This window comes from Ictalurus punctatus, chromosome 23 (genome assembly GCF_001660625.3).
Source record: "Ictalurus punctatus breed USDA103 chromosome 23, Coco_2.0, whole genome shotgun sequence".
In the NCBI taxonomy this organism is placed as follows: domain Eukaryota; kingdom Metazoa; phylum Chordata; class Actinopteri; order Siluriformes; family Ictaluridae; genus Ictalurus; species Ictalurus punctatus.
Genome location: NC_030438.2, coordinates 9,350,001 through 9,376,485, shown reverse-complemented (window position 1 = coordinate 9,376,485; position 26,485 = coordinate 9,350,001). Strand labels below are relative to the sequence as shown.

The following is a 26,485-nucleotide window of genomic DNA, read 5'->3' as shown; positions in this document are numbered from 1 at the left end:
CAACTGAACAAGATTTAAAGACAATATGTTTAGAAGAACGGACCAAAATCACACCTGAATACTGCGGCCAATTAATTTCTTCATACAGGAAGCGTGTTGAAGCTTCATTACAAACAAAGGTATTAAATATTAAATACATTTCAGTTAGCGTGTTCAATACTTTTACCCCGTGTCATTCTACTATATTACACATAACTTTATTTATGGACTTTAATGTTGTGAATTTTTTATATTTCCGGATTTCTTGAGTTCACCGATGTCTGGTGAAAATTTCATGTGAATAACCTGATTGGAAATATATTTACTGAAAATATTTATTGACCTGTTCAATACTTATGATCCCCCCTTGTATATTTTTATATTCTCTCTCTTTTCTCTCTCTCTCTCTCTCTCTCTCTCTCTCTCTCTCTCTCTCTAATATATATATATATATATATATATATATATATATATATATATATATATACAAAATTTGGTTGAGCATTAAGTTGATTAAGTTGAGCATTTCAGTGTGATATTTTAATGCACAGACTATCAAACACGGTCCAATTAACCAGAGTTTAAATTGTAATAGTAATGACACACCATTCCCAGATTGTTAACATCAATGGAGAGTTTTAAGAAGTCCAATATGGCGTACCCAATGTTCTTTTAGAACCCAAAATTTTTCTCCTTTTATTTACCGTCTCTTCGACTTGAACACGTAAAATATTTTACAAATCATATAAAGAACAGGGTGAAAGCTATGCTTTTTCATGCTGTGCTTTTTATTAAGCAAAAATTGAACATAATGTGCATTTAATGTGGTAAGTGATGCTTGTTTTTTTTTTATAGCATCCTCATTTTTTTGTTATTATACAGAAGGAAGAAGTAAATTTTCAAACCACATTTTATCCATAAATACAGTTTTGTTTATTTTTCACATTTCCAATTAAAAAAATATATCTATATATAAAGCAAAACAAAATATGGATGTATTAGAAACTCCCTCAGCATTCTCTGAGTATCAGAGTACACAATATGTGAATGTGAGACTGCGGCTCCCATAAGGGCCAAAATTCTAACAGAAGTAGAGAAGCACATCTTTAAGATGCTCTAATAAGAGGAAAATAAAGACTTCATTTGGAAGAAAGAACTGATAATCTTAATTCTAAAGCTGAATTAAATGTCCTGAGCTGGAACTCATCCTCAGTTCAGTGTCCCAGATTTTCCTATTACCGCAGCCTTCTTCCTAAAAATAAAAACAAACAGTAGTTTTTTTGTTGTTGTTTTTTAATGAAAGTATTGTTCTTGTGTGTAGAATAACTGAAATTCACTGAAAGCTGAATTGCTTTCACTGGGCTGATAAAACTGCTTTTCTCACCGTAGGCATGTGACTCTGTCCTGAGTCCATCTCATCTTTGGATCAGCGCAGACGAATTTCCCGTGTCGGGTCTCGAATCTGCAGAAAATACAGAAAATTGTGTGAGTTACATGAAGTATGGAACTACCACAGTTTTACTGTAATACTATGGTTTTATTATGGTACTGTGCTGCTATGGTTTTGCTACAGTACTTTATGGTAACCATGCTAACCATAACACTACCATGGACCTACTATGGAATCTCATGGTAACCATGGTAACTGTGATACTTCATTAAAACTGTCATAGTCATCGTTTTCTTTCAGTGTAGCGTTGAGACTCACATTATAGCTCTGATGTCACAGTTTCCGATGATTTCCTGGATGGCGTAACCTTTCAGCTGGCCGCAGCGAATGGGCCTCTGGGTGTAGGAAAAGCAGCATCGTGCTACGAGATGAAATGAGACGAGATCATAGTGATTAATGATATTTTTAGATAATATTAGATTCAATGTTACTGTCATTGTGCAGAGTACAAGTATAGAGCCAATGAACTGCAGTTAGCATCTAACCAGAAGTGCAAATAGCAATATGTCAATATATATACATAGACATATAGAGAGAGAAAGTAGAGACCAGCTCAGTGACAAGATACATATATAGAAGGTTAATTGTACAGAGAGATGAGGTATATATGTCCGGTGACCATCAGGTGACTGTACAGGTATACATGTAGTAATTAGTCAGTAATGTTAGAGCGGTAAGGTTGAGAATGATGTGTAAGGGCTAGTACCACGGTAGTGCTACTTTTGATAATTGGTACTTAAGAGTACAAACAGCATTAATGCTGTACATTACAGGTGTTTTTTGAAACATGAGTCACAGTGGGGTGTACAGTTCAGGCTGACAGCTGATGGGAAGAAACTGTTCCTGAGTTTGCTAGATCTTTTAGATATATTAGATCATTATGATCAGATATACTAGATGTGATATCGCATGTCCTCTTGTGCCCTTCATGCAGATTTAATAAATATCTCATGCACATGAACTGAATCAGGTATTTTGGTCCGTGGGGTCCCCGTATGTTCTGTTTAATACTCCACAACACACATCTTGCTGATGCAGGATTGCAACTGCTCTCTTGCAATCTTGTTATTAATAATTTACAATATAATCAGTGTTTAACTTTAACTTTGCTTGTTAATAAGAGATGGACAAAATTTCACAGGGAATAAAACCACATTTTAGTGTCATATAATAAATAATAAACAAATCAACTTTTTACTCTCTGGCCCAAATGATTTCAACATATATGCAAAGCTTAATCTATAAACCTTATTCATTAAAAATAAAGATGATGGAATTAAGTATATTTTTCTAATCTCACCTGTTTCTGTGTCCATGATGAAGGCACTGAGGATGACGATGAACAGAAATGCCCTAGGAGAAATCTTAACCATAGTCATGATATTATATCCGTTTTCCCCTCTCTCTGTCTCTCTCTCTCTGTCTATCTCTCTCTTTTTCTCTTTCTTGGTAGATGAACAATGCGTGTGTCTCTCACAGAGCGCCTCTTTTTTAAACCATATCTCCTGGGACTTTCCCACATGGATATTGTTGGTGTTTTTTTGTGTGCAATCACCTGCTGGATTAATCTTTCCGCATTCCTCCTTCTGTAAACACGCCTACCTGGCACAGACTACAAGCACAATCTGATCATGACCTAAATTCAACTCTCTAATGTTGTGCATACTGTACATACACCAATCACCTATAACATTACAACCACTGACAGGTGAAATGAATAACATTGATTATAACATTGATTAGAACGGCACAGCGGGTGGGATATGTTTATTAGGCAGCAAGTGAGCAGTCAGTTCTTGAAGTTGACGTGTTGGAAGCAGGAAAAATGGGCAAGCGTAAGGATCTGAGTGGCTTTGATGAGGGCCAAATTGTGATGTCTAGACGACTGGGTCAGAGCTTCTCCAGAATGGCAGGCCTTGTCGGGTGTACCTGGTACGCAGTGGTTTGTACCTACCAAAAGTGGTCCAAGGAAGGACAACCGGTGACTTGGCGACAGGGTCATGGGCTCCCTAGGCTCAGTGATGCACGTAAGGAGAGAAGGCTAGCCCGTCTGGTCTGATCCCTCAGAAGAGCTACTGTAGCACAAACTGCTGAAAAAGTTCATGTTGGATGTGATAGAAAGGGGTCAGAACACATAGTGCATTAGGGTGTTCCCTAATAGCAGTGTCCTCTTTCAACATGAAACCTGTTCAGGAACAGTTTGAGGAACATGACAAAGAGTTCAAGGTGTTGACTCAAAACAAACAAGTCCGATCCATGGAGGCCTCACCTTGTAACTTAAAGGATCTGCTGCTAAGGTCTTGGAGCCAGATACCACAGCACACCGTCAGAGGTTTTGTGGAGTCCACGTCTGGACGAGTCAGAGCTGTTCTGGAGGCCTAAACAATATTATGCATGTGGTTTTAATGTTATGTCTGATCAGTGTATATGCACAACATTGGAGGGTAACTTCCTTGTATGCTTTGCACACACAGTTCACTGTCTTCTGTCAACATGACTATTAATTAGATCTTTCTGTTGATTTTGGCACTTTCTGAACACTCTAACGTCAGTTACACCTTCAGGCAGGCTTCGTAAAGTAAAAAACATAATACTTATTTTATTATTACAACATATATCTTACTTCCAGCCTCAGGCTGACTTTAAATAGGACATCTGAATATTTTTAAAACTCCTCTGTCCTTCCAATTACAGCATCAAATCATAAAGTCATATAAAGCAGTTCTTTAGTTTGAAAGGTGCAAATGTTTTAATGTTATGGAAAAATTCCGGATGTTTTCCAGGTAATTGTTAAATACAATATACACAGTTAAAAAGCGATGTTTATGCAAATACTTTAAATATTTAGAATGTTTTATAGGCACAATAAGCCTAATTCATATTTTAGTGTAAAAACAACAATGAAGTTTATTTGCAGACATAAATACATTTAATTTAAAATGCATCTCAAAGTGCTTTACAGTGTGGCATAAAAACTGAAATAGGGTAATAAATTCTAGATAAATGTTAAATAATTTAAAACATATCTAAAACATATTAAAGGGAGATAAATATCCTACAGCACGACACAAGGTTTCTAAAGGGTTGTTTTTCTAACTTCCATCATGACCGTTCCATGGAAAGTGGCCTGTTATTTTCCATGTCCACAAGGTTAATGTTTGAAGTAAACACTGAAAACTGTCGCATAAGTACATAGAGTGGCTTTAAAGGAGCTAAAAATAAAAGAGCTAAAAATAAAGGAACTAAAATAGGATTTGCATTTCGCACCTTTAAATAGCTGATGTATGATATAATTACCTGTCGTGCAGGAGAACGTGAGATCAGGCAGATCTGACCAGACCAAGACAGTGGCACAAACACACACTGTAAACAGAATAATGAATATAATCAGGTGTATTACAGCAAGTCCAGTGTGGAAATTAAACCACTACACCAGGATATTCTCTCTATGTGTTGTAATAAATCATAAAGAATTTACATACTTGTTTTTAGAAATTATGCATTTTCATCGTCACAGTTTATCTAATGTTGATCAAAACACGGTAGTTTACCATAACAGCACAGCATCCTCATATACCACAGCAATTTATCAGTGTTTTTTTAAAGAAATACATACTGTATATTTACATTTAATTCTGGGGACATGAGTCAGTTCCTGTTCTTGCTTACATTATAGCAGCTATATAACAATCATTCCCTCACCAGCCCTCTCTTTATTCTCTCTCTTTATTCTCTCTCTTTATTCTCTCTCTTTATTCTCCTCACAGTTAATAAGACAAAAAAACCCACAAAGAAGCATAAACTCCTTTAACAGCTTTAACTCTGTTATAAAAGCTCTGACACTGGAGACTCCTTCCATAAACATTAAATAAACATCTCCTTACAGAAACCCTCTCTGTACCAGTGACTAAATAACAATATGTTTTGGGTTTTTTGTTTGGTAAATGAGACCTTTTAGCTGTACTCTTGTTCAACGCACGTGAATCAAAGAAGGCTTCGATTGAATGCGATGATGATGTGATATGATGTGATGATGTCCCATGATGCGTCTTGGCCCGAATCTGTAGTCATTTTGACAAATAGCAAGCTCCTCTGAATATTGTGGCGATTGCTTGATTTTGCGTTCATTTCTGCGATCGTAAAACTTGCAAAATCCTGGAGGGACTGGAGTATATAATGAACAGAATGGGTGATAAAACGCAACCCTGAGGAGAACCCATCAAAGAATCTAACATCCACCCAGAGATATTCAAGTCCATATTAAAAAGAGAAATAAATTTCTCTGTCAACAAATAAGCAGAAGAAAAATCAATAAATAACAATCTTGCATGGGTCTTAGGGTTCTCGAGGTGTGTAAACAGTTTAATAAGAAAAGAGTAGCATCCTCAACACACCGACCCGCTCTATATTCCTCACAAGGCCAATCTTCAATTACTGTCTCAATTTCATCCTTCTATTTTAAACAGTCTTTACTCATTTCTAACATCACCAGCTTTTAAATTTCTCTAACTGTGTTCAGATGTTCCTGCTTGAAAGCCAGTTGTTTTCTATCCAGAAGATCTTTCGTATTGTTTGAAATCCATGACTTTGCTCTTTGGGAAATCTTTAACCGGTTAGTAAGGACTGACCCTCTTAATACAAAAGGACACAAGTTCACACAAGACCTCTGTAAGTTCATCAATGATTTCCAGAGCAGCTTGAAAGACAGTGTAATGTGTACAATTGAAAGAACGCTGTGGGGACAAGGAACTTTCCTCTGATCAAAACCTCCACCTTCCTTTCCTACATCTTCTCCTCTCGTAACACTGACGTATAAACAAAAAAACCTATTGAAGGGCCAGCAACAGATTTCACCGCCCCTTAAGAGAACCATAGCAGAAGTCCACAGGTAAAAATCCCTTCAAGTTACAGTTATTAAAGTTGAAATTGATTTCATTTTATTTGATATTACTTTACAGACAGTTTCAGAAGCAGTTATGTTATTTGCCTTTGGGTGAATGTATACTACTGTAATGAATACCTGAGGGAATGTGGTAATATTATCCTGTGGTAAATAGAAAGATCTTAATGACAGAGAAATGAGTTCAATGTCTGGATTGACTTTGATTAATGTACAAACAAACTACCCAACCTTGATTCTTCTCCGTTACCTCCCTGTCCGGGTGGTAATCATCAGGAACCATCAATCACCAGAGAGGAGTCCAGGAGTGACTCCTGTGGAGCGAGCCACGTTTCTGTCAATGCCAGTATGCAAGCGTTCTTGTAGACCTGAAGATGGCAGGTGTTTGCCTGCAATTCGTTAAACTCTGCATGTTTGTCAGAATTATTGTTAGAAGCAGTATGGGGTTTTTCTGTTATAACTTCTTTCCACGCTCACAAACAACTCCTTTCCTTCCCTGCTTCCTCCTGTGCAGCTCCTTCCTCATAGGCCTTTCCCCATTGTCCTGGAAGTCCGTAACAGCTTGAACCAACATATCCGAGGAATCATCCACCTGATTGTCCAAATTCCGGTAACTCCATTTTATTCCAAGTAGGAACTCTAGTGAATACCGGAAAACTTTCATTTCATCATGAAATGGATGACACATAACTACACTGGTGAAAGTGACACAAATAACCAAATAAAACACATCCATTGTATCTGATCGCATGCCAAATGAGGTAGTCACACTTCTTCATGATGAACTAATTTTGTGCATTTCATTACTAACACCTGGCTGCTAATTACTTATTTTATGATTGTGGAAGTAGGAAGGGTGTACTTATTTTTTCCCTACCTGGTTTCTTTACGTTTTTGGACAAAAATGACTATATTGTTATATAGAAGCCGTTGAGGACCACACAACTGTTATATAAAAACATAGAATTAAAGGAGGGTGCACTTTCCTTTTTTTTTTTTTACAACTATAAAATGTAGGTCAAAGTTTTTCCATCCTTGAACGTTACTGACTGATTGTTATTAGTCGAACTTCTGGCTTTGATCTTTACCTTGCAGTCTGGATTTCATCATGCTTTTCCCACGCTAGGTTCATCTCCACTATGGACTACAATAATGTTCAAAGAGACCGTCCCGACTTTTCAGTGTAAATCATTACCGGAATTTTCTGTGTGCTATTCTCATAAAGCCTTTTATCAGACTTTATACAGTTCATAATCGAGCAGATGTGTAACTGGGTGTGGGAAACTAAAGTTCAGCGTTAGAGTCTGCATGAGTGAAAGCTTTATCAGCTCATACATGCATGTAAAAATGTGGAGGAACCAGTAATTCATCGTACTTCTGTTTTGTAAAGAAGGGAAATGCAAATACATACACATCATTCAGAAAGAGTTTTTTCAGGGAAGAGATTCAGCATCTGGTAACATGGTACGCCAATAACAACCCTGACCTTAACACCCAGAAAACCAAAGAACTGATTGTGGACTACCTGAAGTCCTCGAGGAGCCACAACACCACCTCTATCTTTATTAATGGGACTGATCTACTGTAGAGTGGGTCTCTAGCTTCATGTTTCTGGGGGTCCACATCTCCGTTGACCTTTCCTTTCTCTCTCCTCAAACAGGTGCAACAGCTCCCGTACTTTCTAAGGAGACTGAAGAAAGCTCAACTTGCTCCTCAGATCATGGTGAACTTCTGTTTGTAGTACCATTGAAAGCATCCTTACAAACTGCATCACAGTCTGGTACAACAACTGCACAGTGTGTGAGCAGAAGGCATGACAATAATGAAACGTGGTAATGAAAACTGGCAAACACGTCAATGGGAAACATCAGATGCGAATAAAATCTCCAAAATGTGCATAAAAGTCTGATGTACTCTATTGAGGTGGATAAATTTTGAATTCGATAAGACGATGTGCGCATAAACTACAACGTTAACAAGTTTACCAAATAAATTCCTCAATGGGTGTCAAAAAAGTCACGTGACTTTGCCTCAACAATAATGTGATTGGAAAACTGGCTCAGAAAAGTAAAAATGGTGGAGCGCAAGATGTGGCAGTTTCCCCGCAAGTGTTAATTCTTGTTCTCCTGAACACAGTGTTCTATTTTTTTTTTTAAATTAAATTCGCAATTTAGATGGAAACAAAGTGCCTCTGTCCTCATACTCTGACAATGATGATAAATTGAACCTAACTTAACATAACTACTTTGATTTTTCCAATTCATCATATTCCAGTAAGATGTAGATTATGTGTGTTTGGGGTGGGGGGTAGGGGGGGGCTGGGGGCTCTTATTTAATCTTCACATCAGTCTCAAGACTAACTTCACACTTGTTTCCTTCCACTGTTCAAAAATATGCTGGTAGATGAGTTACCTAAATTGCCCCTAGCTGTGGCTGTGTGTGAGTGTGTGTGTGTGTCACCCAGAGTGAATTCCTGCCTCCTGTTCGGTGTTCCCATGACAGACTACAGGTGACAGGACAGGTATTACACGTTGAGGAAGGAAAATGCTGTGAAAGAGCCAAAAAACTGTCTGCTAAGATGATTTCCTTATGACTTTGAGCTAATGTTTATTATTTGCAGACAGTTTTTTGGCTCTTTCACAGCACTTTCCATCATCAATGTGTCCCCTTTCCGTCAAATGTTTTGCAAACATCATGTCCAGAAAATCCACTTTTGTAAGCCAACATTAAACTTGTTGACAAAAGTGTATAATTCTTTAACGGCACACCTATGTTCCGATATGTCTTTATTTATTTTACTTATTTGGCCCTGTAGTGGCCAAGTGGTATTTTATTAACACCACTCTGGTGTGTTAGTTTAGAGATGTATCTTAGAAGTGGAACGAGTCTTGAGGAGATGTAATGCGAAACTCTCCTGTGTTTGTGTATCTTACTGTACATTAATAACTCAAACACACGATTTCAAAAACATAAATGCAAAAAGCTTTACTGTAGGCTATGTATATATTAGAGGAGGGCTAATACTTTTGCACACAGAGTACACAGAGCACATTTTCTTTGATCTCTTTCGTTTTCAGGTTGATTGAGAAGGATTAAGATGGAAATCACTAATAATAATAATAATCTGTACAGTGGATTCCGAAAGTATTCAGACCCCTTCACTTTTTGCACAATTTATTGTATTATAGAGTTCATTTTAAATGGATTAAATTGACTTTTTGCCATTAATCTACACACAATAATCCGTAATGACAAAGCGAAAAACACGTTTTTGGAAAATGTTTCCAAAGAAAACGGAAATCTCTCATTTAAATAGAGCCCCTAGCTAAATGCTCCAAACTGAACTCAGGTGCATCCTGCTTCCTCTAATTATCTGGAGATGTGTCTAGAACATGACCTTCGGCAAGTTCAACGGATCGGGCGTGATTTAGAAAAAGCACACGCCTGTGTGTTTAAGATCTCATAATTCAGTGTATCAGAACAAAAACCAAGCCATGAAGTCCAAGAAACTTTCCAGAGAGCGCCTCAATCAAACCATGTTGAAACATATGTAGATCTAGTTGAGGGAAGGGAGTGGGGGGTGATTGATGACTAAGGTCATGACCTTGACCCCCAAAAATGTTTTAAAGAGAAGCCTTAACTTAACAGTTGAGCTGGATACAAGTCCTTCTTATCAAATTAAAGACAAACAAAACTCATCAACAAAAGAGAACAGATAACAGAAATGGACTAAAAGAAATGTCAGAACTTAAATAGAGACACTAATGAAGAGGAAACACAAAGCAGGTGAGAATGTTTAAGAGGACATGTGACATGGTCATGTCATCTGTCATAGCCTTCTTTCATCTCAGAAATATTTCTAAAATAAGAAACATATTGTCACTACATGATGCAGAAATACTAGTTGCAATCATGCATTCGTCACCTCTAGATTAGATTACTGTAATGCCATACTGTCTGGATGTTCCAGTAGGAATATAAATAAGCTCCAATTAGTCCAGAATGCAGCTGCTAGAGTCCTAACTAGAACTAGAAGATACGACCATATCACACCGATATTATCAATACTGCACTGGCTTCCAGTAAAATCTCGCATTAATTATAAAATACTCTTATTAACCTATAAAGCACTAAATGGTCTCGCGCCACAATATCTAAGCGACCTTTTGGTTTTATATGATCCGCCACGCCTACTTAGATCAAAAGATGCAGGCTATCTGACGGTACCTCGAGTAGTGAAGGCTACAGCAGGGGGAAGAGCTTTCTCTTATAGGGCCCCACAGTTATGGAACAGTCTTCCTATTAGTGTTTGGGACTCAGACACAGTCTCAGTGTTTAAGTCTAAGCTTAAAACGTATTTGTTTACTCAAGCCTACCCTGACTAGATTCTGTTCTACTTTCTCCCTCTCTCCTTTCGCCGAGCCCCACACGAATTTATGGAGATACTAGAGATCCAGATCCTTTCTGCCTCTGGATGGAGCTCAAATCTTCTTTAATTCCAGACTGCTGGGACTACGGCTGCTCCTAACGCCATACAGACTTCATATAAATCCATAATGAACTTTTTCACAATATCTGTTGTTACCCAGATGAGGATGGGTTCCCTTCTGAGTCGGGTTCCTCTCAAGGTTTCTTCCTCTTAAAACATCTTAGGGAGTTTTTCCTTGCCACCGTCGCCACTCAGTGGCTTGTTCAGTTGGGATAAATTCACACCTTTAATATCTGTATACCGTGCTGATATTTCTGTAAAGCTGCTTTGAGACAATGTCTACTGTAAAAAGCGCTATACAAATAAAATTGAATTGAATTGAATTGAATTGAATCTGTTGTAGCTGGCTGATGGTAGTGTCTGAAACTGGTGCTGATTTGATAAATACTCATGAAATTATTATTCAATTAATTAGATAGTGACACTAATAACAATGCAAATGAGTAGAAAACAAAAATAGTTTCTTTTGCCTCCAACAGTTTGGTATCAGTGAGTCGCAGGATTGATGAAGTTACTGCGAGTAACGGATATGTAACCGAATATTTAATTTACTTCAGTACTGTCTGTTCCTATACTTTTGCTCGCCTAAAAATGGGGTGGTCTGATACAAAAGGTGGCATATGTTATTTTGTTTAACACATCTAAATGTAAACACCAGGAAATAAATAAAAGATGAAATCCTAAACTCTCGTCTCATTTCCATCTTTTGATCTCAAACCCAAATGTCTTCAGTGTAATGCACAAACACATAAACTGTGTTCCAATAGTTTCCGAGGGGATTTTACTTCAGTTTATATGGAAAAATATTTCCTCTATGACTTCCTATGCTTTATACGAAATCATTCAACATTCTCAGAGATAAAATACAGCAGATTTACCAAAACACATCATTAAACTTCATATTTTATAAATAAACAGTGTGAACTGAAACAAGAGTTATGTGGAGCATTAAACACAGACACACACGTTTAGGAGGTTAAAATCACATTAGAGAAAACAACACAGTTGCTTCAACAACATGTCCGAACAGTCGGAAACACCAACTTGTACGAAAGGATGTGATTGGTCAAAGTTAAACTGAGAGGCGGAGTTATGGCTTGTAGCTTTTTTAAACGAGAGATCTACATCTTTGTGTGAATTTCTAGGATTTTCATCAGAGATCAGGTTTGTGTCCTGGATTATTAGAATTGTAATTCATCATGTTAACGTCATTTGAGGCTCGGATTTGCTAATGTCCCAAACAATCTAAGAAAACGATCGATTTGATTTACCGAGAATAAATGACTTAAATCTACATACATGAGATTCTTATAGCTGCTAATTGTTTTGGATTTCTCAGACTAGCTGATATTTTTTACAGAACAATAGGATCAGAGGAAATTGCACATTCATTTCGTGATTGTTTTATGCTTACACACACACATGCACACACACACACACACACACCTGTAATGAATCAGAGCCACAGAGATTTCCACTGAACTTGGGTGTGTGGGACAAGATGTAATGGTATTCATTTTCAATGAATGTTGGAATCGTTTCTGAACATCTTGACCTCCTACCCCAGGGTGAAATGTTTTAAATACCTTTCTGGGTAATAATAGTGCTACTGGTGACGGTTACTTCAATGTTTTATGCAACTTTATGACGGGAACATTTCCTCAGACCGCCCTGTTTCTGGAGCACAAACATGAAATCTAAAGCACTTCAGAATAGTCTCCTCAGCCTGGACCAAAAGATCTGCACAACATTTGAACTCTAAATAGACCACAAGTCAAAACTTAGAGAGAAAAAAACGATTTTAGAATAAAGATGACATGAACACCGCGAAATAACACATGTGCTAAACAAATTATCCATCCATTTTCCATACTGTTTACAAGGCGGGGTACACCCTGGACAGGATGCCAATCCATCGCAGGGCACAATCAGGGCACTACAGACACTTTGGACTTGCCAATCAGCCTACCATGCTGACTGGGGGAGGAAACCAGAGTACCCGGTGGAAACATCCACAGCACAGGGAGAACATGTAAACTCCATACACAGGGGAGTGGCGGGAATCAAACCCCCGACCCTGGAGGTGTGAGGCAAAGTTTAAATCTTCCCAAAGAAAGTGAGCTCCTCTCTGCTCTCTCCTGCTGACTGATTTAACTTTAAATTAAATTTGATGTAAAAACTCCTTTAAATAATATATTTTGATTCAGAAATAAATGTATACATGGACGTATACTTCAATATGGAGCACACATTTGTCTTAGACAAATTTGTCAGCATTAATCCTTACTTTAAAGTAAATATTTTTTATTTTTATAAAAAGTGTTAGTCTTTTGACTGGAAGTGTTTATTATTAAAATATGAAAATATGAATTATGAAAATGTAAATCTTTAACAATCTTCATACTCCAGTGTAATATACAATTATGAATGAAATCTACTGAATAACAGTTTATTTATATTTTTATTTATTTCTAATCTTTATAGGCACTTCATGGAAAAGTGTACGTCTTATATCAAAAATAAATATAAATATCATATACATCTCTGCAACTGGCACGACTTTCTCGTAAACAGCCAGCAGAAGCAAATTTATTAATACTGACTTGGAAAAGCTTCTAATGAATGAAAATGGCACCTAAATATAAAAATAAGCCTTAATTTTATTTATTAGTATTTTTAGTTTTTTTAGTTTGACTCAACCGAACAACTGAATCGATGCAAATTTCTTGTTTATACGTTTGTCAGGACACGCAAACATTTTTAAAACACTGACATTTTATAAATGCGCAGACGTGTAATTGAATGCAAATGTTTGTACATTTACCCGAAGGTTTACCCGAAGGTTTTGTAAAATGGTAAACAGAAATGGAAATTGCAGCTCTAGTTCAAAATTCAGATTCGTAATTCATTTGTAATTCATCAAAAAGAAATGTTTAAACATAAAACGTGGGTGTGTCCTGGAACAAGTCAACAATCCAAAACATGAGAGCAGAAAAAATTCATTTCGCACTGACCCTGTAAGTCCTAGAGAATATACATCTCACATTTAGAAGGGGGGGGGGGGGGGGGGGGGGGGGGGGTTCTGTTCAACTTTTGAACAGATGAACTGATGCTATTTCATGGCTTTTCAACTATTCATTAGTCTAATTTCTTACACATTTCTGGCCACAAGCTTCAGAATCTTGATGGCTGCACTCTGATTGAGTATACAATATATAATACATCCTGTATAAAATACTGCCGAGTGCAAAAGTTTGTGCCCCTTAAGTTTGATGAATGGAAACCGTACATTTTGTTGCCCTGTATTATAATTCATCTACAAACAAAACAGAATTATGAATTGGGAAGTTTTCTGGAACAATCCAAAACAGATTAAAATCAAAGCAGGAAAAAATATTGCAATATTTATCTAACATCACAAACTTTTGAACTGAATTTATTATTATTTTTTAAAATGTTTTTGCACTATTCATCTGATCTATATGCTATTTTTTTAAATGAACGAGCATTTCTTGATCTTCTACTATATATGTTGTCCTAAGGGTGTGCAAACTTTTGCACTGTATATAATCTGGAAAAAAATCTGTGTTTAGAATTTTTTTAATGCGCAATGAAACGCTACGACGAAACGCTATGTTCAACTTTCCTTTTAAATATTCAGGTTTTTGCTTGATTTATTGACTCGTGCTTCTGAATTATTTGTAAATACTCAGGGTGATGGTTCAATAAATATGACATTTAGAGATAATAACTGAATTTACACAGAGGTTTTAAACATTATCCACGAAGCAGTCCAACAGGAAGTCCAACTTGGTGATGCTGTCTTGGTGAATCTGTTGGGGTTTTTTTTTTTTGAATACTTGCCCAGACTTGTGCGTCAAAAAACACAAAATAGATCTTCATGTTCGCTGATGATCGCCGTATCAGGAAATCTAACGCCTGTGATAGTTTCAGAGTGTGAACATGAGGAACGTACGAACCTGACAGCCAATCATATCGCAGAATTTGCAGACAACCATCAAAAAACCAAAAGAGAAGATACTAATAACAACAACAACAACAACAACAACAACAACAACAATGAGAACACAGACACATCCAGAAGAGTGCAGTGGATTTTCCCCAGGGAAGGTCAGAGGAACAGTTCCATCATGGACGTCATGGGGAAGTTCAGGCTGAGAGTTGGGAAAGGCCTCGCATGCAAATTTGAAATGAAAAGGAAACAAACAAACCAGTGGCATGAAGTGGAAACATGGTGGTGGGATATTTCCAGGTCTGGGTGTGTTAGGATTGTATGTATGTATGTGTGTGTGTGTGTGTGTGTGTGTGTGTGTGTGTGTGTGTGTGTGTGCGTGTGTGTGTGTGTGTGTGCTTTAAAGCATGAGGTCAATTCAGAAGTTTTTCAGAAGGAGAAACGAGACTCTGCTCATTCGGTCTCATCATCGCTCCGTGTTCTCCTCTGCTCTCGACTTCGGTGCCTCTGAATGGCTCTCCAGATACGGCACAACATACCGCCTCTGTAACACACACACACACACACACACACACACACACACACACACACACACACACACAATCAGAAACACACGCAAAAAAGTTTTCAAAAATGGGCAAGAATTCACAGATCACAGCTTTTCTCACAATTTATGCAAAAAAATAATAATGCATTTCTATTATTGCAAGTCGACTTAACTGGATTAATGGTGCAAGGAGAGTTCAGATTTGCATAATACTAATTTGGGGAAATTTTATGTAAAAACCACTGTACGTTTTGATTCAGAAATAAAAGAATCTAATTTACACACACACACACACACACACGATTAAAACACAACAGTGGAAATTGAGCTGTTTGATTTATTACCTCAGCCTCATGTACTGCAGGTCATCTTTGGTGACATCATTGAGAACATCGTTTAGTGTGTAATCTTCCGATACAAACTGATCAGAGACACAGTGTGACACCACACACACACACACACACACACACACACACACAAGCAGAGACATAAATCCAGTAATTATGGTGAATATTGGTAAAGTGAAACACTTAAATTTGAATCTCTGTATATTATATTATTACGTCACTGATCTAAACCCCTGACTGAGCTCCTCCTTGGGAAGTAAAGGGTTAAAATCAATTGCATTTTATTTCTTCTGTTCCCACTTGAGCAATAATATATTAGGTTTACTGGGACATCAGGACAGAGAATCAAGCCATTTAAAGAAGGTGTACAGGTGAATGATCTTAAAAATTAAATGTCATATGTTTAAAATAAAGATTATATAGCACAGAGTGTTAATGGATATTCTTCTCCTTATTATTATGCATTTCAGAATCAAATATGAGGGAAAAGAAGACAGGTAAGGAAGTTTAAATCAGCTGTGAGGAGAGGAGGAGCAGGAGAGCAGAGTAACAACACATCTCAGGGTGATATGGAGGACATGGTGTGTCCTAAACAAGCTCCCTGAAAACATGAAACCACGATGTAGAGCGTCACCTTGTCGACGGTCTCTGAATCGGCCCCCTGCTGCTTCAGCCAGTCGCTCAGCTCCTTATCTGCTTCCGGCTCTGCCGTGATGTGGAAGATGGAGGGAGAAGGAGAAGGAGATTCTACCGAGAGGACACCGTTATCTGAAAATCAAGACAGATTCCGACAAAGTGCTTAAACAGATCATCGTCAGAGTTGCTAATTGTTCCTGTTTCCATTAAATTATCTGTTTTAATGCTGTTTTCTTCTTCTTCTTCTCCTTTACTCCCCAAATTTCATCACTTGTCAATTCCCACCACCAGCCAGCTCTCTCCTATCTCTCCTGAGAGTGAAGGAAGGAGAACATGTGCTTCCTCTTCAGGATTAAAACTCTGTACAACAGCGTGATTGCTTTTCTGTCGCACCACTCGAGAGCATTAACGCTGCTTTTTTTGTTTTCGAACATATTCAAGGGAAAGTTCAGCCAAGAATTTTAATTCTGTTATGAATTGCTCTCCCTCATGTCCCATTAGTCTCCCACATGGATTACTTTTATGATGCCTTTATGAACTTTTTCCCTTTATGAAAGTTTTGGTTACTGGACTGTAAATGGAGGGACAGAAATCGCCTAGGTTTCATTAAAAATGTCTTCATTTGTGTTCCGAAGACGAATGAAAGTCTTATGGGTTTGAACGACATAAGGATGAGTAACTGATGAGAGAATGTTCATTTTTGGGTAAACTATTCCTTTGATAATGCAGTATAACACACTCATAGCTGCAGGCTGGTTTTTCAGTCTGAAGAGCTCCAGGTCGTGCGCCCTCTGCTGGAGAGTCTGCCTCAAAACCTGCTGGTACTCCTTCTCCTTCTGCACCAGTTCCTCCAGGAGCCTGGACAGACACGAGGCAAGAAAACGTCATTAAAAAACCTTAAACATTTCGTCTACAATACTGTCCCCTGCAGTTCCTTATACACTCTGATTTGTTCTGGATGACTTTCAATACCACACCAGGGTCAGAGTTGCTGTTATGGAAAATGAATCGACCACCAGAACGACACAGGTGGAGTGTGTACCTGCTCGTCTCCTGTTTGAGGCGCGCGAGCTGTGCTCCGAGAGGATGCTGAGGCCGCAGGGAATCGTGGGAAATGACCGAGCTGAGGGTGCTGACCCCTGAGGTGAGGCCTGTGTCCTCCGGAGCGACGTTCTCGACTGTACCGAAGTCGCCGTCCTCCTCCACGTCCACATCGTCAGCGTCTTTCTCGGCTCCTTCGCTCTCGGACGCCGGGCCAAAGTGAGTCTGCAGCTCTGGAGTAAGATGCAAAGATCCACTTCATCACAGCTGGGTTAGGAGTTTTTTCATTACACACACACACTGACCCTGAGATCACACACTCGTACCTGGAATTAATATCGTGACTGCAGCCTGGACGGCTCGTCTGATGATGTTGTCCATTGCAAACATCCAGTGGGGTTTAATGTGATGGTTCCTCAGAACTTTATTCACCTTAAACACGCACAGTGGACGAACAGAAAGAGGTTAATACATTTATTTTTTTTTTAAATGATGGAGTTTCTATCCTGCAGACAGGACTTAATCCGTGTCTAATCAGCATGTTTTCAGGTACAGGTGCTGATCAATTAGCCATGAGCTTTAGTCTCAGTTTACAAATTAAACCAGAGACACACAGTCCTGCTACCAGAGATCCATAGTGAACAGTGTGAACTCTGCGCTAACACACCCGCTACGCTAACACACCTGCTGCGCTAACACACCTGCTACGGTAACACACCTGCTGCCGGACTAATCATCTTAATCCCGTTCACACTGAGAGACTCAGCGAGATGTAGGGCAATATTAATACTAGATGATTTATTAAAATAACAACACAGTGGGTTTGGATACACAGCTTAGAGGAAGGGGGCGGAGCCACCAGAGGGCGCTGTGGCATCAGTATTGCTGAGAAGGATGATGCGGAGCTCAAACATCAGCATCATGGAAGTAAAATAAGAGTAAAAAAGTTCAGAATAAACATTTAGTTTGTGCTTGTTTGGGAGGAGACCCAGTGAGGTATCAGATATGCTAATCTGTCATGAAATAAAAGAATTAAATAATAACACCAATTATTTTAGAATAAAGTACTAGCAGCCAAAAAATTACAAATTTGTCAGTTTAATGACGTTATTGTTAATCCCAATCCAAATCTCCACTGAATAAATATCAAACAGCTATTTATTTATTTATTTATCTATCTTATTTTTTATGGCATTTACACGTTTTTAAAAACTGTTATGATACTAAAAAAAGGTCTTGAAATCCAAATGTTGAGGAGAATCTGATCATCTGAACAGGTTACACAAATGAAAAAAGAAAATCCTTTCATGGCTTCTTCCACAGCATTCAGGGCAGCGTGAGATACCTGTACACCTGTAAAATTACTGAACACTGACCGAGTCCTGGAAGCCGAACAGAACCAGCTGGATCTGGTTGATGGAGGTGCTGTCGAAGTCCAGGTCCAGTTTGAGCTTGGAGATGGTTGAGGCCATGACGCGGCGCTCGGGAGAACGGATGAAGTCCCGCAGTATGCAGATGATCTGCTTGATGTGATCTACAGACAGCTTCAGCTCCTCCGTGCTGCCCTGAGACCAAAACACACACACACACACACACACACACACACACTTCAGATGTTCCCTTCATTATGGAACAGACCTTCACTACAGAACCCGTAAACATCAGCAGTCACACCTGCACGTGGTTCTCCAGGAGGTTGGACGTGACCTTGTCCTGGTCCTCGTTCAGAACTTTGTAGAGGATTGCTCGTCTCTCGCTGTCTTTCTTCAGCAGGAACAGTCCCGAGTCGCTGTTCTCAGACGAGGCCGGAGAACTTCGGTCCTCTGACGTCGGGCTTTCATCAGGAACGCTTGGACAGAACACACATTTCATTTGCTTGGTACAACCGCACTTCGGTTCTCGACATTCTTAGGGTCTTAGATGGGAACATTATTTTGACACATACACGTGACGTGAGGACAGAGCGTGACGTGAGGACAGAGCGTGACGTGAGGACAGAGTGTGACGTTAACGTTTTGGCGTGAACACGACGTGCTATGTACATTATAAACTTTATTATCTTCTTCTAATAATCATAAACCCATTTGTTTCCCTGCGTGTGTGTTAACGCACTTCACCAGCGAAGACGTTTTATTTTCATTGGTTTCCAGGACACAGGAACGCAGGACTTCGGCGTGTAGCCATGAATTTATGATTTATCTTCCTCACATCACTAATGCTTTAAGATTTGCTTCTAGGCAACCTTTTCATGCGTTTCCATTTTCAGAAGCGTTCCTCTGCAGCCAGGAGACGTGTGTGTGTGTGTGTGTGTGTGTGTGTGTGTGTGTGTGTGCGTGCGTGTGTATGTGTGTGTGCGTGTGTATGCGGGTGTGTGTGTGTGTACAGTACACCTGTGTAAGGGCAGTGTGCTCAGATATTTGTCCCACATTAAGCAGCTGCTGATTTTAAACATAGGAACTTTGATTACAAACATAAAAGCTTGTGCTTGTGCATCTGGACGCGTGACCTCACCTGTTCCATGACGCTTACACACTTAACGAGCGAACACATTAACGAGCCGATGTGATGGTTATGCACACAGGTCTTCTGGATGAGCGCTGCTCAGAGGATGATCAGAGAACAAAGCAGAAAGTGAAGAGTAGTTGTGTGTGTGTGCACAGGTGTGTGTGCACAGGTGTGTGTGTGTGTGTGTAATGACGGATGTGAGCCGCTGGTTATAAAGCCATCAGGTGCGTGAGTTTTTTACGAGTGACCGCAGAGGGCCTGTTATAAAAAACTCATTATCACATTAGTGCCAGATCATGGAACACATCCAACACACACACACACACACACACACACACACACACACACACACACACACACACACACACACACTCTCGCACTTGGCCAGACACCAGCACACACCTGTCCTCTCATTCCTCAGTGGCGATCAAACAGTGTAACCATGGTGCTGTGGAGTGGGCGTGGCTGACCGCTGATGAGGATTTACAGCATCACTCAACACTTCTGCTTCATCAGGCTTTCACACACACACACACACACACACACGCACTGCTGTCTCCCCAGAGCTTCATGTCCCACATGCCTTAGACTCCCAGGTGTGTGTTATTTCACAGTTATGTCCATTTTACACACACACACACTACACACAAACACACACTGTCCTGCTGTGTATTTGCAGAGCCGTGTGTATGTGTCATAAAATAACTGGAAAATGGAAAAAGTGCACCCTGTTCCAGGTAAAGATTCCTTCCTCATTACCTCTGGAGCTCATTTCGTGAATCGTGTTTCTGCAGGAGATGTGAATTCACATCACGTTAACGCGTTCGAACACAAAAACGGATTCTAATTGGTCACAGGTTTAATGTGTTAATGCGCTGGTTCTAATACGTTATGGTTTCTATAGTAATGGCTCATCTCGTTCAGAGGGACGTGTATGGTCGACGATCCATTAGTATTACCGTAATTTTCGGACTATTGAGCGCACCTGAATATAAGCCGCACCCACTAACTTTAAAAAGAAAAAATTTTTGTACATATATAGGCCGCACTCGTCTATAAGCCGCAGGTGTAGATGTTGTAACATGAGATATTTACACAGAAAGATGTTACACAAAGATTTTTTTTTTAACTTTTAATTAAATACGTACCGTAAATGCTTTTTTTTCGAACAGTGCCTGTAACACGGCTGGTTAAAAAATTAAAAAATACAGTTGCCTACCAGGAAAAGTCATTGATCGCTATCTTCATCTTCCTCCTGCGCACTAAAACCACTAAAGTCGCCTTCTTCAGTGTCGGAATTGAACAGCGTCAGAATTACCGGTACTACGTCACACACTTCCTCAGTCTCTCTTTCGTTGTCGCTCTCAATGTCACTTACGTCTCGAGGCAAATTCGCCCTTGAGCTTGTGCTGTCCTCTTCATCACGCAGCAGTCCAGCCTTTCGAAACCCGCTGGTGATGGTAGAGTTTATGACACTGTTCGACGCTGTTAGGATCCACTCGCAGACTGGAGCAAAAGTTGCTCTTCGCATGCTATTTCCTTCTTCGACAGCCAGATCGATCACCTTTAACTTGAAAGCTGCATCATATGCATTTCTTCGTGTGTTTTCCGTGATGAGTGGGTGTGCATGAAGCGCAAAATGACTGATCTGAAGAATTTAGTGTGAGTGCGTTTGATTTAATTTGAACCACTGAATCCACTGTGACCTGTTCGGTAATTTCATTGGTCCGATGTGACGAGGCTAAATGTTTTGGCGGCATGAAGCGCGTTAGCTCGTAAAAATCCATAAATTGGCCGCGTCATTGTTTAAGCCGCAGTTTTCAAAGCGTGTGAAAAAAGTAGCGGCTTATAGTCCGGAAATTATGGTAATAAGGACTTTTTAAAAAATTATGTTGATATTGTGAAATTCTGTTAAAGTAAGGAGATTTACGGTAGAAGTCTCCAGCGTCAGCGCTTTGTAACAGTCAAAGGTAACTACTGTAGTGTTTTATTGACCACTGAAAAGCGCTGACACTGGAGACTCCTTCCGTAAATGTTAAATAAACGTCCCATTACAGAAAACTTTGAGAGGTTTGATAGCTGTTACTATAGAAACGATAACGTATCAGAACGAGCGCATTAATATAAACCTGCGCTACGGTCCGAGCTGCTGTTCTAGAGAACTAATCACCATCTGGCGATCGATCCGGAGGTAAAGCTCACCTGAGGAAGCTGGACGTTGCGGGTTTGATGAGGGTCTCGGAGCCTGAGCGTTTGTTTTTATTGAAGAAGACGTCGTGTTTGGAGTCGCAGTCTGGAGACACGGAGCCCGGCTCGCTGCTGCTGCTCCCGGTGGCTTCGGCCTGCAACTGCACAGGCAGCGACACACTGCGGATATAATCTGATACACACACACACACACACACACACACACACACACAATATATAGATATGCAGATCATTGTATGTGAAATTTAAAGCTGAGCAGCGAGACACAAACGGGCCAAATCATTTCTCACACACACACACACACACACACACACACACACACAGTTTATATAGAGATTATGATGAAAAGCAACAAAGCTAAAAAGGGCACATTCACGTTCACATGTCACATGCACTGTTGATTAGAAGCATGCAGCATGTTGATAGAAATATAAAACGAAGCAGAAACTGCAGAAGGAGACGAACCTTGCCACACTGTTACAGAGCGCAGCGTCAGACGCAGCCACCGACCGGCGCCAGAGACACAGAAAGACATGCAGTTAGCAAAATTCAACCCAACATGATACATGCAGTTCCATCATTAACACGGCTGTGTGCGTGTGTGAGTGTGTGTGTGAGCATGTGTGTGTGTGTGCGTGTGTGTGTGCATTGGAAAGACCGGATTGTTAAAGTATCATGGTTTCGCTCTTAGTCACGGTGTTTAATTTCCTCAAACAGCAGAATAACCTACACTTATTTTTTATTAAAAGTACAAAATGCAATAGTTTTGAGCTACTATCATGTTTGAGATAAACGAGATAAACGAGATACTGTAAGTCAGTCTGGGTAAAGCGTCTGCTAAATGCCATGAATGTAAAAGTTTGTTGTTTATTGGTTTTTACACCACAGTGGGGTTAAACTCTGGATTCTGATTGTTCAGAAGGTGCTGAGTCATTTTCTATACGAATCAGTCCATCCAGGATTTAGCGATTTCGCGATAGCAGAAATGAACGGACGCTCAACATCAATGGATTTAAAAAACATAAAGGTGTGTAATTGCTGAAATGGTGAAATTCAGACACAACACCATGAATCCATCTGCGTGGAACAAAGGAATTACTAATGCAGAGGAAAAATTCCCATTTTCTATTTTTCTCCCACGCAGGATGATCTGAGCCGGTCTAGACAGAGTTTTTAAAGCAGCCCGGGAATTTGTGTGTGTGTGTGTCTCAGACAATGTAGAGAATCTGGAACATTCCACCTCAGGCATTTGGGTGGGGTTTGCCCCGACTCTCTCACAGCTCTGAGTAAGTCCGTGATCGCTGCACTCTCGCGTCTCCTCTTTCATGTACCCGAGGGTTTGAAGGCGATCTTGTTCTTCTTGCCCTTGATGTTGTGGCGTAAGAACTGGTCCTTGAGCAGGTCGCCGGCTGTCGCTCTCTTGCTCGGATCAGGCTCGAAGCAGCGCAGGATGAAGGACTTGGCCTCAGGGGAAAGGGATTCGGGAATCTCGGGGTGGATTTTAAACATTCCGACCTGGAAAATAAATCAGACTGAGATACTGAGATGATGTCGTGACATGAAGGGCTTTGATTATTAATATTTATCATTATAATGCAAAGGCATGAGAATGTGAGGTTTAGGCTTGGTGTTTATGTGATCATTGGTAATGGTAATAAGGGGCGGAGTCAGAAAGAATCACTCGTGATGCTACAATAACCAATCAAATCAGCTCCTCTCGTCAGCATACAAAACGTGTATGTGTAAAATATTTTGTGTGATGTTTGCATGTGACTGTCTATATGTATGTGAACTTCTAGCTTACTTAACCAAAAAAAACAACGACGAATAAACACATAAACAGAAATGCTGGTCCACGGTGCTTACCTTAAACATGGCCGCCTGCGGCTCGCCCAACTCGTGAAACGGAGGTTTTCCAGTCGCCATCTCTATAATGGTGCAGCCGAGAGACCAGATATCAGCCGGCGCGCCGTAACCCCGAGGACCTTTATCAATGATCTCAGGAGCCATGTACTGCAGAGTCCCTAAAAAAACCCAACAAGAACATCGCAAACAAATAGAGAGAACGTGGAATGAAAGCGGGCGGTGAATCCAGTGCAGACCGGCGTGAGGAGAAAGTAAAACAGGAGGGAGGAGAGGAATAAAGTGCACCTGCTCTGTACTCCATCATTCAGTAATTAAACACAAACACGCTCCCGACTGCGAGAGTAATTACTCCTGCAGCACTCCAGTTACACGAGGAGAAAAGCTTCTCACAGGAACGTGATCACGGCCTTCAGTCCGCTTCACCACGCCACATTTCCCTTCATCAGACTTTTCAACAATCCAGCGGAGCGCAAAATATCTTAAACATACTCACATTTAGATTATATTATCTTATATTTAACGACTCACCGGTGAAGGTCTCAGTACAGGGGTTCACTCCGGCCAAACGCTTCGACGTGCCGAAGTCGGAGATCTTTAAAACGCCGCTGTAAGTGTTCACCAAGACGTTATCTCCCTGTGGAGGAAATATATCAATACCAATCAGTAAAATGGTTTAACAGCATGTTAAAGTGTAAAAAACTCTCCTCCTCACTCTCCTGGATGATTAACACAGGTTAAATGTTAACTCCGCCGTATTTACCTTAATATCTCGATGGACAATCTGATTTTCATGCAGGTATCGCAGACCTTCCAGGATCTGACGTGTGTAGAAGATGATGGTGGCTTCTTTTAGAGGACCCCACTTCGACCTGAGTAGCGCTGATAAACTACCTGTGCGTGTGTGTGTGTGTGTGTACACACACATATATAAAAAAAAGTATTAAAAATTGTAGACACAACTTTACCTTCATCAAAAATGCAAGTCGAAATTTGCGTATTGGGTGTAATTGGTCCAAAGCACTGGAGTTTATTTTGTGACATCACAAAGACCGAGCTTATGATTAATCCTTGAGTGTAGACTGAAAGGTTCTAGGTGTTAAGAAGAAAGTAATGAACAATAATTTGTAGTTTAACGCACACTTACCCAGTTATTACACACACACACTCTTAAAAAAAAGCTTCTTGAAGGGTTCTTAAAGTGTTTGTTGGATAATTAAGGTTTCTCACAGTAGCTTCCAAAACAGGGTTCTACTTGGAACCCTTTGGAACCCTTGGAACCCCAACACCTTGTTGTACAGTTCTACATACGGTTCCCTCAGAGAGACAACTGAAGGACCCTTAATGGTTCCAGATCTTCTAAGAGTGTAGGGTTTACCTTCTATTATAAAACCAAATACTGCTAATCTCCATGATTGCAATTGTATCGGCTAGACGCTAGTTCTTTTTCTGAAGTGCATGTACACACTCACACACGTACCCCCGGGAACCTGCTCCATAAAGATCTTGATGTACCCGTCCTCGGAGACGGAGCCCAGGTACTGGACGATGTTCCTGTGTTTGAGGTATTTGTGCAGAGCGATCTCCTCGTGCAGCGGTTGTGAGTACCTGCACACATTACGCTCATCAGCTAACCACACAGAACGGCATCACAACTCTGACCACACGGAGGCGCCGTTCTCACCTGCTGTCCCTCTCGGGGATCTCCTTAATGGCGATGCGCACTTGGTTGCTCAGGTCTCTCCCAGCGTACACCACTCCGTACGTGCCCCGCCCGAGCACCACCCGGTCCCCGTTCTCATTGTAGTCGTACTCGTACTGAAACACACGTGGAGTTCACGTCATGTTTTACTCCACAGCGCTACTCAAGTCAATTCCGACTGGTCAGGATTGGTCTCTAAAAGCCGTCTGATTGGTCCACAACATTTACTTAGTCTAATCATTTAGATCTGTCACTTTCCAGCAAATGAACGTCTCACCTCCAGCGTGTCTCCTTCTCCCTCTCCCTCCAGCTCCACCGCGTTTCCTGAACCGTCTGAGATCAGCTCCTTCACCATGGAGCAGAACCTGCAGAACGTTCTTCACAGCTCAATATCCAACATAACCTTCACGTACAGACAGTTTCAGGCTTCGAGTGTCACAGTTTTTTGACATTTCATAATAAAATGACTAAAACATTATTAAATAATAACATTAAAATAATTAAGATATTTCTAATTATTTATTTAAATGGTTTCATTTCTCATTTCTTTCTTTATACATGTGCACAAGACATTTCATTATGGATATCGGGAACACACTTTATTTAAATTTAAATGCATTCATTTAATATTATATTTATTTCATTAATTGTCTATCTAATTAATAAATAAATCAGTCAATTAAGTATTTTCCTTTATGTTACATATTGCAGAAAAATACATTTCAAAATTAGACTCAGAAACATATTAAATTATTTATTTACTATTATAATTATTCATTTAACACCCTTCCCCCTCCAAAAAAAACAAAAAACAAAAAAAAACTAAACAAACAAAAAAATAAACA

General features: G+C 39.8%; 2 protein-coding genes and 1 long non-coding RNA gene across 5 annotated transcripts in view; 1 reads left to right on the top strand and 2 right to left on the bottom strand.

Moving 5' to 3' along the window:
* Positions 1-748: 748 nt before the first annotated feature.
* LOC108256317 (eotaxin) lies at positions 749-2,972 on the bottom strand. Its single transcript, XM_017453030.3, has 4 exons — positions 2,730-2,972; positions 1,688-1,790; positions 1,364-1,441; positions 749-1,231 (listed from the first exon to the last, which is right to left on the bottom strand). Exons 1-4 carry the CDS (start codon positions 2,806-2,808, stop codon positions 1,189-1,191), a joined length of 303 nt encoding a protein of 100 aa, XP_017308519.1. The 5' UTR covers positions 2,809-2,972; the 3' UTR covers positions 749-1,188.
* A 2,846-nt stretch (positions 2,973-5,818) lies between these two features.
* LOC108256320 (uncharacterized) lies at positions 5,819-8,614 on the top strand. Its single transcript, XR_001810270.3, has 3 exons — positions 5,819-6,317; positions 6,844-6,939; positions 7,990-8,614. It is a non-coding gene; the product is annotated as an uncharacterized LOC108256320 (long non-coding RNA).
* A 4,646-nt stretch (positions 8,615-13,260) lies between these two features.
* Positions 13,261-26,485, bottom strand: part of map3k15 (mitogen-activated protein kinase kinase kinase 15) — a 29,142-nt gene continuing 15,917 nt past the window's right edge. For all 3 annotated transcript variants that reach the window (XM_053674768.1, XM_017453028.3, XM_053674769.1), the window contains exons 16-31: positions 25,918-26,005; positions 25,623-25,756; positions 25,419-25,546; positions 24,702-24,832; positions 24,470-24,575; positions 23,942-24,099; positions 23,407-23,590; positions 22,070-22,247; positions 19,037-19,211; positions 18,739-18,927; positions 17,689-17,794; positions 17,364-17,595; positions 17,061-17,179; positions 16,320-16,453; positions 15,683-15,759; positions 13,261-15,335 (exon numbers count right to left, since the gene is read on the bottom strand). In XM_053674768.1, coding sequence (XP_053530743.1) covers positions 15,245-15,335; positions 15,683-15,759; positions 16,320-16,453; positions 17,061-17,179; positions 17,364-17,595; positions 17,689-17,794; positions 18,739-18,927; positions 19,037-19,211; positions 22,070-22,247; positions 23,407-23,590; positions 23,942-24,099; positions 24,470-24,575; positions 24,702-24,832; positions 25,419-25,546; positions 25,623-25,756; positions 25,918-26,005 — 2,230 coding nt within the window. In that variant the 3' untranslated portion in view covers positions 13,261-15,244. The remainder of the gene's footprint in view (positions 15,336-15,682; positions 15,760-16,319; positions 16,454-17,060; positions 17,180-17,363; positions 17,596-17,688; positions 17,795-18,738; positions 18,928-19,036; positions 19,212-22,069; positions 22,248-23,406; positions 23,591-23,941; positions 24,100-24,469; positions 24,576-24,701; positions 24,833-25,418; positions 25,547-25,622; positions 25,757-25,917; positions 26,006-26,485) is intronic.

What these genes read in the sequence shown, in the direction of transcription:
- LOC108256317 (XM_017453030.3), bottom strand. Translation starts at nt 2,808, where the DNA reads ATGACTATGGTTAAGATTTCTCCTAGGGCATTTCTGTTCATCGTCATC. An exon ending in CATCATGGACACAGAAACAG is followed by an intron (nt 1,791 to 2,729) that starts GTGAGATTAGAA and finishes TTCATCTCGTAG; the next exon opens with CACGATGCTGCTTTTCCTAC. An exon ending in TGTGACATCAGAGCTATAAT is followed by an intron (nt 1,442 to 1,687) that starts GTGAGTCTCAAC and finishes TATTTTCTGCAG; the next exon opens with ATTCGAGACCCGACACGGGA.